Source organism: Carassius auratus, chromosome 35 (assembly GCF_003368295.1).
Source record: "Carassius auratus strain Wakin chromosome 35, ASM336829v1, whole genome shotgun sequence".
Taxonomy (NCBI): Eukaryota; Metazoa; Chordata; class Actinopteri; order Cypriniformes; family Cyprinidae; genus Carassius; species Carassius auratus.
Genome location: NC_039277.1, coordinates 16,614,527 through 16,629,840, shown reverse-complemented (window position 1 = coordinate 16,629,840; position 15,314 = coordinate 16,614,527). Strand labels below are relative to the sequence as shown.

The following is a 15,314-nucleotide window of genomic DNA, read 5'->3' as shown; positions in this document are numbered from 1 at the left end:
TAGTGGTGCCAAGCCTCTAATACATGATATAATTGAATAATATATTACTGACTCTGTTGGGAAAACAGAAAAAATATTTATGTCCTGTTTATTAACACTCCTATATTAATCAATCAATCACCTTTATTTATATAGTGCTTTAAACAAAATACATTGCGTCAAAGCACTGAACAACATTCATTTGGAAAACAGTGTCTCAATAATGCAAAATGATAATTAAGGCAGTTCATCATTGAATTCAGTTATGTCATCTCTGTTCAGTTAAATAGTGTCTGTGCATTTATTTGCAATCAAGTCAATGATATCGCTGTAGATGAAGTGACCCCAACTAAGCAAGCCAGAAATGACAGCGGCAAGGAACCGAAACTCCATCGGTGACAGAATGGAGAAAAAAACCTTGACAGAATGGAGAAAAAAACCTTGGGAGAAACCAGGCTCAGTTGGGGGGCCAGTTCTCCTCTGACCAGATGAAACCAGTAGTTCAATTCCAGGCTGCAACAAAGTCAGATTGTGCAGAAGAATCATCTGTTTCCTGTGGTCTTGTCCCGGTGGTCCTCTGAGACAAGGTCTTTACAGGGGATCTGTATCTGGGGCTCTAGTTGTCCTGGTCTTCGCTGTCTTTCTGGGAAGTAGCGGTCCTTTCTAAGTGCTGATCCACCATCTGCTGGATACGTACTGGATCCGGGCGACTGCAGTGACCCTCTGATCTGGATACAGACTGGATCTGGTGGCCACGGTGACCTCGGAACAAGAGAGAAACAGACAAATATTAGCGTAGATGCCATTCTTCTAATGATGTAGAAAGTACGGTGTTATGTGAAGTGTTTCCGGTTCCGGTTTACCTAATTAATGCAGCATAAAAATCCTTTAACGTCCTATATCCTTTAAAAACTATATTCTAACGAGTCACGCATCAAATTGATGTTATTTCTACAGCATCAGTTCTTATTGTTTTGCTCTGCTATATGCTACATACATGAGGCCCATTTTTAATTTTAATTCATTTGTGAGACTGATACTTTAGTATTAAACTGTCTTAAAGGGGGGTGAAATGCTATTTCATTCATACTGAGTTTTTTACACTGTTAAAGAGTTGGATTCCCATGCTAAACATGGACAAAGTTTAAAAAATTAAGTTGTACGTTTGAAGGAGTATTTTTGTTCCCAAAATATTACTTCCGGTTTGTCACAAGTTTCAGAAAGTTTTTTTCGAGTATGGCTCTGTGTGACGTTAGATGGAGCGGAATTTCCTTATATGTGTCCTGAGAGCACTTTTGCCGGAATAGCGCGCGCTCCCGTAGGGCGAGGCTGAGCAGCACAGACATTTCACTGATCAGAGCGATTGATCAGATCGAGAGAAGTCACAAAAGAAGTGTGTTTTTGGTTGCCAGGGCAAGACAACCCTGCACAGATTACCAAAAAAAACAGCATTAAGGGACCAGTGGATGGAGTTTATTTTTACAGAGCATCAACGGAGTTGTGCAAGTGTTTTTGTTTGTTCCCTGCATTTCGAAGATGCTTGTTTTACAAACAAGGTCCAGTTTGACGACGTATCGTTTATTTCTTAAGGATGATGCAATCCCAACGAAAAAGGGTCACGATCGTGTGTTGGAACCGCAGGCGGTGAGTAAAACTGCTTCAAATATCTCTGCCTCCTTGTTAGTGCGTCCCCTCCCATGCCGGAGACCCGGGTTCGAGCCCCGCTCGGAGCGAGTCGTTGGTGCTGCTGCTCTCGTTCAGTTTCAGCCTCGGGATCTGATTCTGGATCATAAATAAACGGCTGAATCTGACTGTTAGCCATGGTTTGTTTTGGATGATGGTTTTTCCCTCACGGTAATGTCACAGTTTCCACATGCTCTCAACACAAAAGCCTACTGGCGCTCGTGATTCTTTAGCTCCGCCCACACGTCACGCCTCCAGCGGCTCGTGTTTTTCCGGGAAAAATCGGTACAGACTATCTTTCTCTTATGAATATAATAAAACTAAAGACTTTTTGGAGTTATGAAGGATGTAGTACTACATTATAGGTACTCAAGATTAACAGGATATTGAGTGAAAACGAGCATTTCACCCCCCCCCCCTTTAAGTAAAAAAATTGCACCTGCAATTTCCACTGTGAATAAAGGTATGCATGACCTGTGGCAAAGACATACATATAAAAAAATAGAGTCTTATTTATTTATTTCTTAATAATTATAACAATAATGATAGTTATAATAATAATGTTTATTAAGTAGAAAATTAAAAGCCAGAAGTTAATTAATTGTTATACATGTACCTATATTTAAGCAATGTCTATAGTTATTTATCTAGTTTATAGTTTTTAGAGCTTGTCACTGTAAAATGTAAATCTACTTTTTAATTTGAAAATACTTATATTGTATAACAAGTCTGATTGCATTTTAAAAACATGTATAACATGTTACTATGTATATGTTTTTTTTTGTGACTGCAGTTTTCCTGTGAAATGCCCTCTGGGTGGTGCAAAACCATTTTATTTTCAACCAAAAAGTTCCATTCTCTGTACCATATTCGTCCTATTCTTTTTACCATAAATCTACTTCAGTGTTAAATTACATTTTAATTCCAGACTCAGGCCATTATTATGTTTTGACTTTTGTTTTTCTTGAGTGTCATCATCTACATAAATGGGTGTTGTCACTTATTTACTACATCACTCAGTGGTAATTCTCTCAGGTTTAGTTTCCCATCTGTACAATGTTCAGGGTGTCTAGTGTCTCCAGAGAGCAAATTAAGGGCATGTAGCAAGTATGTTGACACTCTTCAGACAAACAACAGTGACAGGGATTTTTGTGCATTGTTACGAGAAAACCCATGACATCAAACCTTTAATGAGTTTCTCCGTAAGCACCCCTTCTGTCAAAACGCAAACCTCAATGTCTGTCAAGTAAGAAAATAACATGTAGACAGTGTAAATAATGTTAGACTATAAGCTGCAGTTTTCATAAACCTAATCAGGAATTTAGAAATATTCTCAAAAACATCCCTTCTTGCTTATGTTTTAGTGATAGCTTTTGGTCCTACATGATATTAACTTTTTAAACAAGGTTTCTAGGCCAAACTAGGTCACAACATTGCTACCTTTTTGTTAGAAATGAGTTTTCAAATGGTTTCTCATATGGAGACCGCACTAAATGATAGATATAGATAGATAGAGATAAGTTTTATCACTATTATATTGTTAAAAGGAGTCTTTAAATCCCCTTTGGGTGACATTGTATGCTCAGGGTCACAGTGGTGCCAAGGGTATAATGCACTGATGATCTAAGTGAATAATAGATTGTCATTAATGTCTCTGTTGGGAAATGACTGAAGGAAAATAGTTAATTTATTGTTTATTAATACAGCAATCATCTTTTCTTCCCTAGTGTATAATCAAGTGAAACGTCTTCTCAAAAACAAAGAAACAACACATTTCAATATCGAGAATTAAAAACCTTGTTAATTTCCTTCATAGGGGAATTAATTCTTATAATTATCATTGGCCTGGCAGTTTTTTTTCTGTGGAAGGTACAGAGAGCTCTAGAAAGTCTGTTGTACATTAGCATCATTAATAAATACTGTCCATTACACAACACAATAAAAGAACATCCATGCATTAGTTTAATTTCTTACATGAGCAAGAGTGTCACAAATTACATTAATAAATGCAACTAATAAATGCAACAACAACATCATTAAAATCAGCTAAATTGACACAATAAACTGTTATGATAAAACCTTTAAATTAATTGGTGCAACGTTTATGTGCAACATGCTTCTGCTAATAATTTTCTGATCTCTTTAGTTCTGGTGCAGTAAAATGTGGGGTTTATTAAGGGAGGTATAAGAGAAGCAACACTTAAAAATGCATTTCTCTCTGTTAAAGTCAGCACAACTCCTATTTGAGTAAACAATCTGGAGACCATTTTTGGTGCATAATAACTAAATAATACAATGAGGTGACTCAAACAAGTGTTGATCATTTTAGTCGCACTATAGGCCAGGACAGTATGTGTGCACTTAATAAAGGGGAACTGCCCACAGAACCACCACTGATTAATCATTGCAGGCAAGAAAAAATAGGTTTCAGGATTAACACAAGCAGCTCTGATCATAGAACAGGCTGACAGTATGGGACGTTGTCTACCACAGATGTCAAAACACCCATTAAAGCGATAGCAATGAGCCAAGTCAGAAAAATGAACAGAAATGTTCTTGAATTTGTTGCAATGCTGTAGTATGTCAATGGAAGCCTGATCGCAATAAGCAGGTATATTGCCATTAATGTCAGAGCCATGCATACTGTGAAATCACCAAGATGATAGAAGAACATCCTTGAGATACAAGAGTAGTATGAAATGGTTTTAATATCAGCCAGCAGCTGAGATCATGGTTATGCTGCAGGTAGAGGAGAACATTGTCAACAACAGATAGATAACAGATTAATATATACATTGGTTTGTGTAAATGCCCATTAGTTGAGATGATACACAGATTAATCCCGTTCCCAAGCAATATGAGCAGTGAGCATTTCACCAAGTACAACATGTTTCTGGATCAACATCCTTATTGATCCTGGTACAACATTCCAATCAACCAATCAGAATTGAGATAACTTTTCACGAAATATCTGTTTTAGGCTTAAAATCAGGGTTAGGAGCTTCTACACCCTTGTATATCAGCTATCATTTCCCACTGATTTTAGGAATAAATTACCAGTAAGATTAGTTTTAGGGGTAGGAATTGGGCTTAGTCTATATTTTTGGACAATAATGTTGATCCAGGATCATCAAAAGATGTTGACCAAGAAAAGATGTTGACCAACATGTCTTATGTGTCTTTATGACCCAATTTGAGCATGTAGGTTAATAAGATGAGGAATGATCTGAGGAGCTTTTGATTCCGCAGGTGATCAAATCCAGTGATTATAAAGCTAAATTGTTCACAGTTTCATTTGCCATTTTCAGTCAACTGCTAAAACAGACACAAGCAAAATACAATATATACACATGATTAGTCAAAATTTATTATATCCTTGATGTACTTATTTATGCACAGAAAAAAAGCTCCTATGAAGGAAAAACGCAGCAGGATGCAGACGATGTTTGTAAAGGACATCAATCTGAGTATCATCTTGATTAAAAGATGTTTACATTAACCAGTGTACATAGTATTCTCTGATGTAGATTGATAACAATGTTTGTGGTTTGGATGTAACACCCCATCCTGAATGGTTAAAATCATTATGCATCAGAAGTTAAGTCTAGTTAGAGGTTAGATTGTTTCTGCCTTTGTATCTGAAGCATGAATCTTCTTAATGTTAGTGATGTTTCATAAACAAGTTTTGGGAGGAGCATGCGCAGATAATTTACATGGCCAATTCATCATCATTTATCACATCCAATAATCAAAGCAATCCTACCTTCGTTATTCTAATCTTTCAGCATTCGGTTTGCTCTATTTGCCACCTTATCACAGACCCAATTTTCCGTCCAATTAAGAGATCTATACCGGGGATTTTTAAAGATCTTCCGCAATTTGCCGGCCCCATGATCACTCATTCTCTGCCAAACACGGCCGCCAAGCACCAAGCATTATCGTGACAGCTACTCTTCTCGACCAGCCACACGCTGTGGCCAATAGACCGTGCAAAGCCCCGAGCTTGCCCCGCTTGACACCACGATTGTCCCGCTTAAGACCCGGCCCTCCTCGAGCGCTGGATCACAGCAGACATTCAGCGAGCCTGGGCCGCACCCCAGATCTCACCGCAGCAAAGCCTCACTTGCTTCCTGCCATGGCTCAGCCTTTCACCATGGCTTTTCCAGTCACAGCGCAGTTTGAGGCTACCTCCACTAGCGGTGCAGACCGTGTGTTATAAATGAATAACTTTTCAGGTGAAGATACTAAATGCAGGTTTCGTGGCTAAAGTTTGTTAAACGATGTTATGACGTAATTATGTTGCAATTTTGCAATTTTTTTAACCATGAAGCCAACAAGGCATTTTTTTCCAGAGTTGTCATCCACACTGAAATGTCTGAAAGCATTACATTTGCCTAACTGTCCATCTCCAAAACCTCACTGAGATGATACCATAGACTGTATAAAAACGTAGACGTAGTGTCCATGACTTTCACCCATAGGTGAAGGAGTAAGTACCGAGCTCAGAGCCCTTTCCCTGGACAGCACGCCAAATATGCATAACCCTTTACTCAGTTTATTATATATAAGTGTGAACTCGTGAATTGAGCATAAAATAATGTCTGCTGGCCCTCAGTCCCAAAAGTGACATCAGTTACTGATTCTATTAAAACAATTGTGTAATGGGATCTCAAACACTACAGGGAACATTATCGGCTCAATCATTAAGAGGGCCCCTGTGTATATTAATGGGGCGGAAGCATCATTGCTATTTTACTAAGATAGTGAAGCAATTGCTTGAGCAGGAGCGAATTATTTATTTTCAGTATTACAAATTATTTATCATTCAGAAATTTAAGCAGACCGCAAGTTAGTTTATTTTAACATCACAAATAAGTGGAACATTAAAGACCACAACCTGGCAAATCGTTAAATCATAAGCAAAAGCTGATGCATTTGAGCCCTAAATGGCTGATTAGATTTGTGGAAATAGTAGTTTATATTCTTACATAATTTATCCATCATTTTATTTTATTTTTAATACAGCTTGATTATTATGTCTTCTGAGAGAAGGTGTGCTCACTGAGGAAGACATTAGAGATCTGATGTCAAGAGTTTTCATGGAACATAGTGCTACAAACAATGTGACCATTTTTTATTCTTTTTTTTGCCTGAAGAGTGTCAACACATTTGCTATGTTAATTTGCTCTCTGGAGACTTACAGATTCTGAAGATTGTACAGATGCGAAACCTAACCTGGGAGTATTATCAATAATGAGCGATGTAAATAAGTGACATTATCGATTAATGTTCACAATGACACACAAACACAATCAAACCAAGCTGCCTGTAACCTTTAACCTTTACCGTAAGTTATTTATCTATCAATAAAGACCCATACAAAATACAAAATAAATACTTACACAACTAAACCACTTATTAAGCATTTGGATATAACATGTAATATGACTTGTGAACAGGGCCGTGCACAGACCTTTTGAGGGGCATGTGCTGAAACTGAAAAGGGCACCCCCCTCCCTTTTTTTATATCAATTATATATATTATCTTTTTTAGCTATTGTGTTTGGTTTTATAAGCTAATTTGTATTATTTGGTTAACATGATTATGAATGACATTGAGAAGAGGGGAAGGTGAGCAATGAGTCAAGTATTTTTGACAAACTTTTTTGAAATATAATTTAAGTAATTATGTCCAACTCAATTCCAGATTATAAGAGACTATAGCCATACCGTTACTATAACATATCCAACATGTATCCGCCTACTTGGCAAAAATTTGATACTGTGGTGGACCAGGGATGTTGGTCTCTTGAAGGTCTCTTATTCACTACACTTTCCCTAAAATAAGCCAGCAATGAAAAAATAAATAAAAATAGTGTGAAATGTACAGTTGCAATGAAAAGCATTTCTGAAGGATCACGTGACACTGAAGAGTACTGAACTGGAGTAATGATGCTGAAAATTCAGCTTTGATCACAAAAATAAATTACATTTTAAAATATATTCATATAGAAAACAGTTATTTAAAATTGTAAAAATATTACACAATATTACTGTTTTTGCTGTATTTTGGATCAAATAAATGAAGCCTTGGAATGAATCATGAATTACATTCTGCGTGATAAAATATAAAGATTTCACAGTGATCTTCTGTAAAAAAAATTTAGTTACTACTAAATTACTGTAGTAAAACCATGTTTTACTACATGTTATACATGTGAGGACGAGCAGAGAGTATACCATAACATGATTAGCCTAAATAATAAATTAAGTCTATCAGCAATCATAAATCAAAGAAGAATTTCTTAGAAATATATGTTATCTAGGTGACGAGGATCACTCGTCGCTTTGTGTAAGTTCCAGTACGAAACAGCGGGGGGCGCTCCTGTTATGATTTTCCGATGGTAAAAACAAATTATATGTTGTTGTATTACTTGTCAATATATAGTTTTTGACCAGCGAATGTGTGCAAATGTGAATTTTTTTGTCCATCATTAAAACCACGACGGCGCCTGCCGCTGCCGGGATCACATTACATTTTCATCTACAGGTTACAAACTAGTTTTTCTAGACGGAGCGCTCAGTTTTTCCTGTGGTAAAATGCATTTGGCCAAAATCGCATTTTATAAAAGATGAAATGCTACTGTATGCACAGGCTATTTAAGTGTTGGCTATATATTGGCTATGACTAGATGGCAAATGCTAGCCCTCTCTCTCACGCGACGTCCCCCCTGTGGAACTTCAGTTGATTCAATGAATATTGAGGGGGCGGAGTTATCAGCTTACTGACAGCTTGAGGATCGAATAAGATTTACAAAAGCTCGTTTTAAGAACTTTCATTTGCTAAATATTTGTAAAACAGACAGACAGATGTAAAGGGTGACCAATAGCATTGATAAAAAAAATAAATAAATAAAAAAACACCACCAAAAAAAGGGCACTTCAAAGTAACGATCGGCCGATCGTGATCGGAGCACCCCTACTTCAAAGTGTAAGGGCAAAAAGGGCATGTGCTCTGCACAGGTTGAGCCCTACCTGTGCACGTGCCTGCTTGTGAACAACATTGGAGTAACAGCGTTTGGTCATAAAATAGGCTTTGTACATTGTAGAATTAAATTCTTATTATTTTCTTACATTCTTTTTTTTTTCACTTTAAAAAAAAAAGAACCGTCTATAACAAGATCAAGTCATCACAACATTATATGTAAGGATGTTGTTTGTTGACTTCAACTCAGCATTTAACACTGTCATTCCCACCAAGCTGACCACAAAACTTGGAGACCGGGAAATTAACACCTCTCTCTGCAACTTGATTATGCACTTTCTGACCAGCAGACCTCAGCATGTTAGGTCAGGACACACCTGCCCCACCACAGGCGGCAAGGAAGTCGACCGGAAGATGAAGTCGGCCGCGTGCCGCCATCTTGTAGCAGAACTTCACTTGCGTTAGCATCCCATTGACCTCCCATTCATTTTGGCATCACTTTGACAGCGAATAACTTTACATCGGAGGCGTTTAAAGACTCCATTATTTATTTCTAAAGATACACGACAATGTATAAAGGGCTCCATTACCTTCTATGTTACATTATGGCCCCGTAGAAACAGTTTTTGTAAAAATAGGCTAACGATTGCGTCATAACCACTCGACTCTCTGTCAGTAAAGAAATTACCGTACAGACAGGAGGAGAAGCTCGCAGGCAATTAACTTAATATGGCGTACTGGCGTTACATTTTAAAATACTACACAAAATAATTAATCAGAATACTTACTCCTGCTCACTCACGACAAAGAACTCCCCGCTCAAGCTCGCCGTCTCTGCAAGATTAACGATGGCAGTTTGCACGCACAGCTACTTGAAGATTTACATCTGTCAGACAGGTTGCTGACGTCATCAAGCTTAGTTTGAGTCTGCGCATCAGAAACGGAAGTGCTAAAAATAGCTAAAAATGGGCTTCACTTGTCTCAATTGTGTTCCAATGGGGTCGCTGTGTCCATTTCTTTTACTGTCTATGCTCCTCCACCATAACAATCAACACCGCCATACCACAGGACTTTGTGCTGAGCCCATTTCTCTATCCCCTCTACACCCACGACTGCAAGCATGGATCTAACTCCATCATCAAGTTTGCAGATGACATCACAGTGATTGACCACATCAGAGACAACAACGAGACTGCCTACAGGGAGGAGGACTTATTAAAATGTAAGATTTAAGATTTAACTAAGTATGCCAATTACAGTACATCCTGAGATTGCTAGAAATACAGCATTTAAAACGAATTCTGCTCATATAGTTAATTATCACGTGCTGACGTGCTGATGGCCAGTTATAGAGATGGTAATCATACTAATGCACCTTAAAGTCAATAATCACACTTTATTCATATAGACGGTGTTCACATTGATAGCTGTGATTAAGTCAAGTCAAGTCACCTTGATTTATATAGCGCCTTAAACAAAATACATTGCGTCAAAGCAACTGAATAACATTCATTAGGAAAACAGTGTCTCAATAATGCAAAATGACAGTTAAAGGCAGTTCATCATTGAATTCAGTGATGTCCTCTCAGTTCAGTTTAAATGGTGTCTGTGCAATCATTTGCAATCAAGTCAATGATATCGCTTTAAATGAAGTGACACCCAGCTAAGCAAACCAGAGATGACAGCGGCAAGGAACCAAGACTCCATCTGTGACAGAATGGAGAAAAAAACCTTGGGAGAAGCCAGGCTCAGTTGGGGGGCCAGTTCTCCTCTGACCAAATGAAACCAGCAGTTAAATTCCAGGCTGCAGCAAAGTCAGATTGTGCAGAAGAATCATCTGTTTTTAATCTGGTCTTGTCCCAGTGGAAGGTCTTTACAGGGGATCTGTATCTGGGGCTCTAGTTGTACTGGTCTCCGCTGTCTTTCAGGGCTGTAGAGGTCCTCTCTATGTGCTGATCCACGATCTGGTCTGGATACATATTGGATCCGGGTGACTGCAGTGACCCTCTGATCTGGATACAGACTGGATCTGGTGGCTACGGTGACCTCGGAATAAGAGAGAAACAGACTAATATTAGCGTAGATGCCATTCTTCTAATGATGTAGCAAGTACATCGGGTTTTATGGGAAGTGTTCCCGGTTCCGGTTTACCTAATTAATGCAGCCTAAAAATCCTTTTACGGATTTGGATATTAGAAGCATATTGGTATGTTATGTGTAAACCAGGTTAAAGAGATGGGTCTTTAATCTAGATTTAATCTAGAATAATGCACTCTCGACATTTGTCAGTATAATAATGCCCTAACCCTAACCCATATTTTATAAAGTCTTTGATAAGTTTACAATACGAAGGTCTAGCAATGTAATTTGCGTGATGTCCCCGCAGGTTGGGGCGGGTAAAGAAATGTAACTTTATGCGCGATGCGGGCCGGGGCAGGCCAAATAATTTCAGAAAAGCAGGACCTGCGGCTTGGAAAAAAATCAGACCCGCGTATCACTAGTACCCAGTAGCCTATTTATACTGAAAATTAATCAAACTAATCAAGCTCATAATGGAATATTAAATTTTTTTGAGATAATGAAATTTTAATTTTCTAAGGTGTAACCACCAGAATTAAAAACTTAAAATATTTCAGTTTGTGTGCAACGAATCTAGAGTACAAGAAAGTTTGATTTAATTAAATTACAAAAAATAAAAGACCTTTTCAATGATTTTTAAAAAAGATGCATCTATATGCAATAATAGCCTAAATGAGACAGCCAATGATCACCAGATTTTATACAGGTGTTATTATAACGATTTTGTAAATGGTGATCAGCAACCAAATAATTGATAATGTGGAAGTTACTGCCTCTTGACTTGGTGTGACTTGTCACGTTTTGCAGACATTGCAAAGGCATTATCTTCAAAATAGGAGTAAATATCAAGTTTGAGTTGTTTGAGTTGAATTTTTTTTACTGTTGGCAATTTAGATTACTAAAATATCTAATTGTTGCTTGGCCATGTGCTCTTCTGTCCACGTGTGTTGTGTTTTGTGGAGCACATGGTTTGTGTTCGACCACGTTGTCCTGTATTGTTGTTGCACGCAGATCATGTTACCAGCTGCGTGCTTTCATATCCTGTTTTGTTGTGTGCTGTGTAGCGCACAGCTTGGTTTTCCCTGGCTGCATGTTGTCTTATCTTGTATGAAAAAGTGAAAAAACTATATGGGGTAGTTTTTGTTGCTCTTTTGTTTAATTTTATCAATAAAAGCCCATTGTCTGCAGCATTGAGTCTTCGCATCAACCCTTCGTCCCCTACCCTGTCAACAGGGGCCCTCAGTATGATTGCTTTGGGGCTTGGTTCACATTGTGTCTTCATTCTGCACTTGGTTTTGGAATGGTGCTGTTGGACGCATTCCCTATATGTGTGTCAGTGCAATTGGTGAAGAAGAAATCACCCACCAAAGGAAGGTTTATGTAGCAGTTTAGCTAACTGATATGAACATATTCAAGATATGTCAAAATTTAACCAATCAGTGTCAACAAAAATTGTACAAATTGGGCTATTTCTCTATCGCACCTATAGGGCCCTATTTTAACGATCTGAAACGCAAGTGTCAAAGCGCGAAGCGCAAGTAAGTTTGTGGGCGGGTCTCGGCGCTGTTGCTATTTTCCCGGCGGGATAAATGGCTCTTGCGCCCGGCGCAAATCTAAAATGGGTTGGTCTGAAGTAGCTTCATTATTCATAGGTGTGGTTTGGGCGTAACGTGAAATAAACCAATCAGAGCGTCATCCAACATTCCCTTTAAAAGCAGGTGCGCAAGTTCCATTATGGATTGCTATTATGGCGTATTTACCAGGCGCACGCCAGGAGCGGTTCACAGCCGAGGAGACTGATGTTCTTGTAAGAGCAGTGAAAGACAGAGAAGTTGTGTTGTATGGCGATGGGAGAAACCCACCCAAAATAGCGTCGGTTAAACAGGCGTGGGAGGAAATAGCCACAATTGTTTCATCGATTTTTTTTTCCTGGTTCTTGACGGACAAACCAATTTGTCAGATGTCCTTATATACATATATGACCTCAAACAGGTCTGATCCTTAATTACTACAATTAGCCTGAATAATTTGTAAGCTAGATTTATGCCTATTTTTTCACATCTTCGTGGCACACCACAATGATTTCCGTCATCTCATGTGTTAATATTTTTTTAGTGTAACAATTTATGATTTGCAAAAATAACTGTTACATCTGTGTAGATTACATGAGCAAAGTGTATGCGCGTTGTGCATGCTATACATTATGGTCAAGCATGCGCCCTTAAAATAGCATAATGAACAACGCGCAACGCGCCACTGACTTTAGACTAGGTTTTTTCTGGTCAGTGGCGCAATTGTTTAATGGAACAGCAAAATAGCACCAGGGATTGTTTGCGCCGGAACACGCCTCCTTTTTTGCGCTGAACCGCCCAGGGAGCGCAAGTTCATTCACTAGTTTAGCGACGTGCTTCTGTGGAGGGAAAAGCGCGCTTTGCGCAGGTGCAAAATAGGAATGACACATGCGTCGGTGTGCAAAGTCAATTGCGCTGGGTGCAAGATAGGGCCCATAGAGTCAGGACTTGTCTGTAAGGCCTTAATAAAGTCTGATATGTCAGCATGTCTGGCGAATGTTGTACACAGGAGTTAGCAAGGGTCAATGGTTATTTTTGTACATATGAGTATCAGTTTATCTTAGAACTTGCAAAAAATAATGAGAATCAAACTTAACCATGAACTTGTTGAAACACATCTTTATTTAAAATGTTTTAAACCTCAATATTTTTCTTAAAATTTGTCTGTTACTGTTAGCATTACTTCATACTGGGATGTTTGCTAAAACTGATGGATGTGACACATCACAGCCCTACCTAGAACATTTTCCACCAGTCACCACTGCTGTAAACATAGCATAAAGTATGAATGTCAATCACCTTGCATCACCAACATCTTCAGAATCACCCATGATATTTAATACCATATTATATAATTTTATCATATAATATTATTATGATACAGCCTTTAAGTGATTTGGTACAATTCTTTTGTGCAAAAATACATCAGCTAATCGTTTCCTGATCTCTTTAGTCCTGGTGCAATAAACAGTGGGGTTTATTAATGAAGGAACAAGAGAGGCTATGATTATTATTGCGTTTCTGTCTGTTAAGCTTAACATGACTCCTATTCGAGTTAGTAAATTAGAAACCAGCTTTGGTGCATAATAACTAAACAAGACAATGAGATGACTGGAGCAGGTGCTGATCATTTGCTTTTTGTTTGAGTTGTTGGAGAGTCTAGTAACGCTGTAAGCCAGGACAGCATAGGTACACAGAATAAAGGGAAACTGCCCACACAGCAACCAAAGATTGATCATTGTAGGCAAGAAAAAATAGGGTTCAGGATTAACACAAGCAGCTCTGATCATAGAAGGATAATCACAGAACACATATCTGATGACAGGCTGACAGTATGGGACGCTATCTACCACTGATATCTCAACACCCATTATAGCAAAACCAATGAGCCAAGTCAGTGAAATAAGCAGAAATGTTCGTGAATTTGTTACAATGCTGTGGTACCTTAACGGAAGCCTGATCGCAATAAGTCGGTCTATTGCCATCAATGTCAAAGCCATGCATGCTGTGATACCACCGAGATGATAAAAGTATGTCCTTGAGATACAAGAGTAATATGAAACAGTTTTAATCTCAGCCAGCAGCACTGAGATCATGGTTGTGCTGCAGGTAGAGGAGAATATTATGTCAACAATGGCTAGATTACAGATTAATATGTACATTGGTTTGTGTAAATGTCGGTTAATCGAGATGACACACAGATTAATTCCATTCCCAAGCAGTATGAGCATGTAGGTTAATAAGATGAGGAATCCGAGGAGCTTTTGATTCTGGAGGTGATCAAATCCAGTGATTATAAAGCTCTGTACATTGTTCACAGAGTAATTTTCAGCTGCCATTTGCATTAACTCACTTCCTAACATTCAGACACAACTATTTCAAAATACAAATATAAAATCAAATTACAACAATTACACCCATGAAGTTCTCATATATACACAGAAAAAAAGCTCCTATGAAGGAAAATGGCAGAAGGATGCAGACAGCGTCTGTTACGGCCAGGTGATGAAAACTGTAAAAGTTGAAATATAGTTTTAACAGAAATATAAAAAGAGTTTTGATCATTTTAAATTCTAAACATGAATAATATGCAAAGCATTTTCCAGTCTTATTCTTCCTTAGAAATGCATTTTTAGATCTTTACAAATATTAGAATTTCTTATACAAGAGCTTCTCAGATGTTGCTCTCATCTATTTCAACAAATGTGTATGTGTGATGTTGTGCCTTTTATTGTGTTAATTTCGTGACACATACAGTGCGTCACAGTTTTTCAGCTGCAGTGATTAATCAATTAAAATATACAAATATGTTTTCTTTGGCAATGGTTTTTCATGTTGGTCTTAAACACACAGTTTAAATGTCAAAAAGAATAGAGTATTTTAAGAAAATTAAAATGCTAATATTGTATTTTTTAAACCTGTTGTGAAGAACTCAGTATAATCATACTGGTAAAAAATTCAGGCAAGAGCTTCCCAAGAGGCGAGTTGAGGTCTTTTGTCTTTGTTGGGCAGTATAG

The 15,314-nt window shown here is 38.0% G+C and overlaps 1 protein-coding gene and 1 pseudogene across 1 annotated transcript; both read right to left on the bottom strand.

The window, feature by feature from the left end:
- Positions 1-3,764: 3,764 nt before the first annotated feature.
- Positions 3,765-13,628, bottom strand: LOC113053939 (olfactory receptor 6N1-like; annotated as a pseudogene).
- LOC113054649 (olfactory receptor 6N1-like) lies at positions 13,469-15,176 on the bottom strand. The gene has a single exon (XM_026220338.1). The coding sequence runs from the start codon at positions 14,658-14,660 to the stop codon at positions 13,671-13,673; it is 990 nt and encodes a 329-aa protein (XP_026076123.1). The 5' UTR covers positions 14,661-15,176; the 3' UTR covers positions 13,469-13,670.
- Positions 15,177-15,314: the final 138 nt, after the last annotated feature.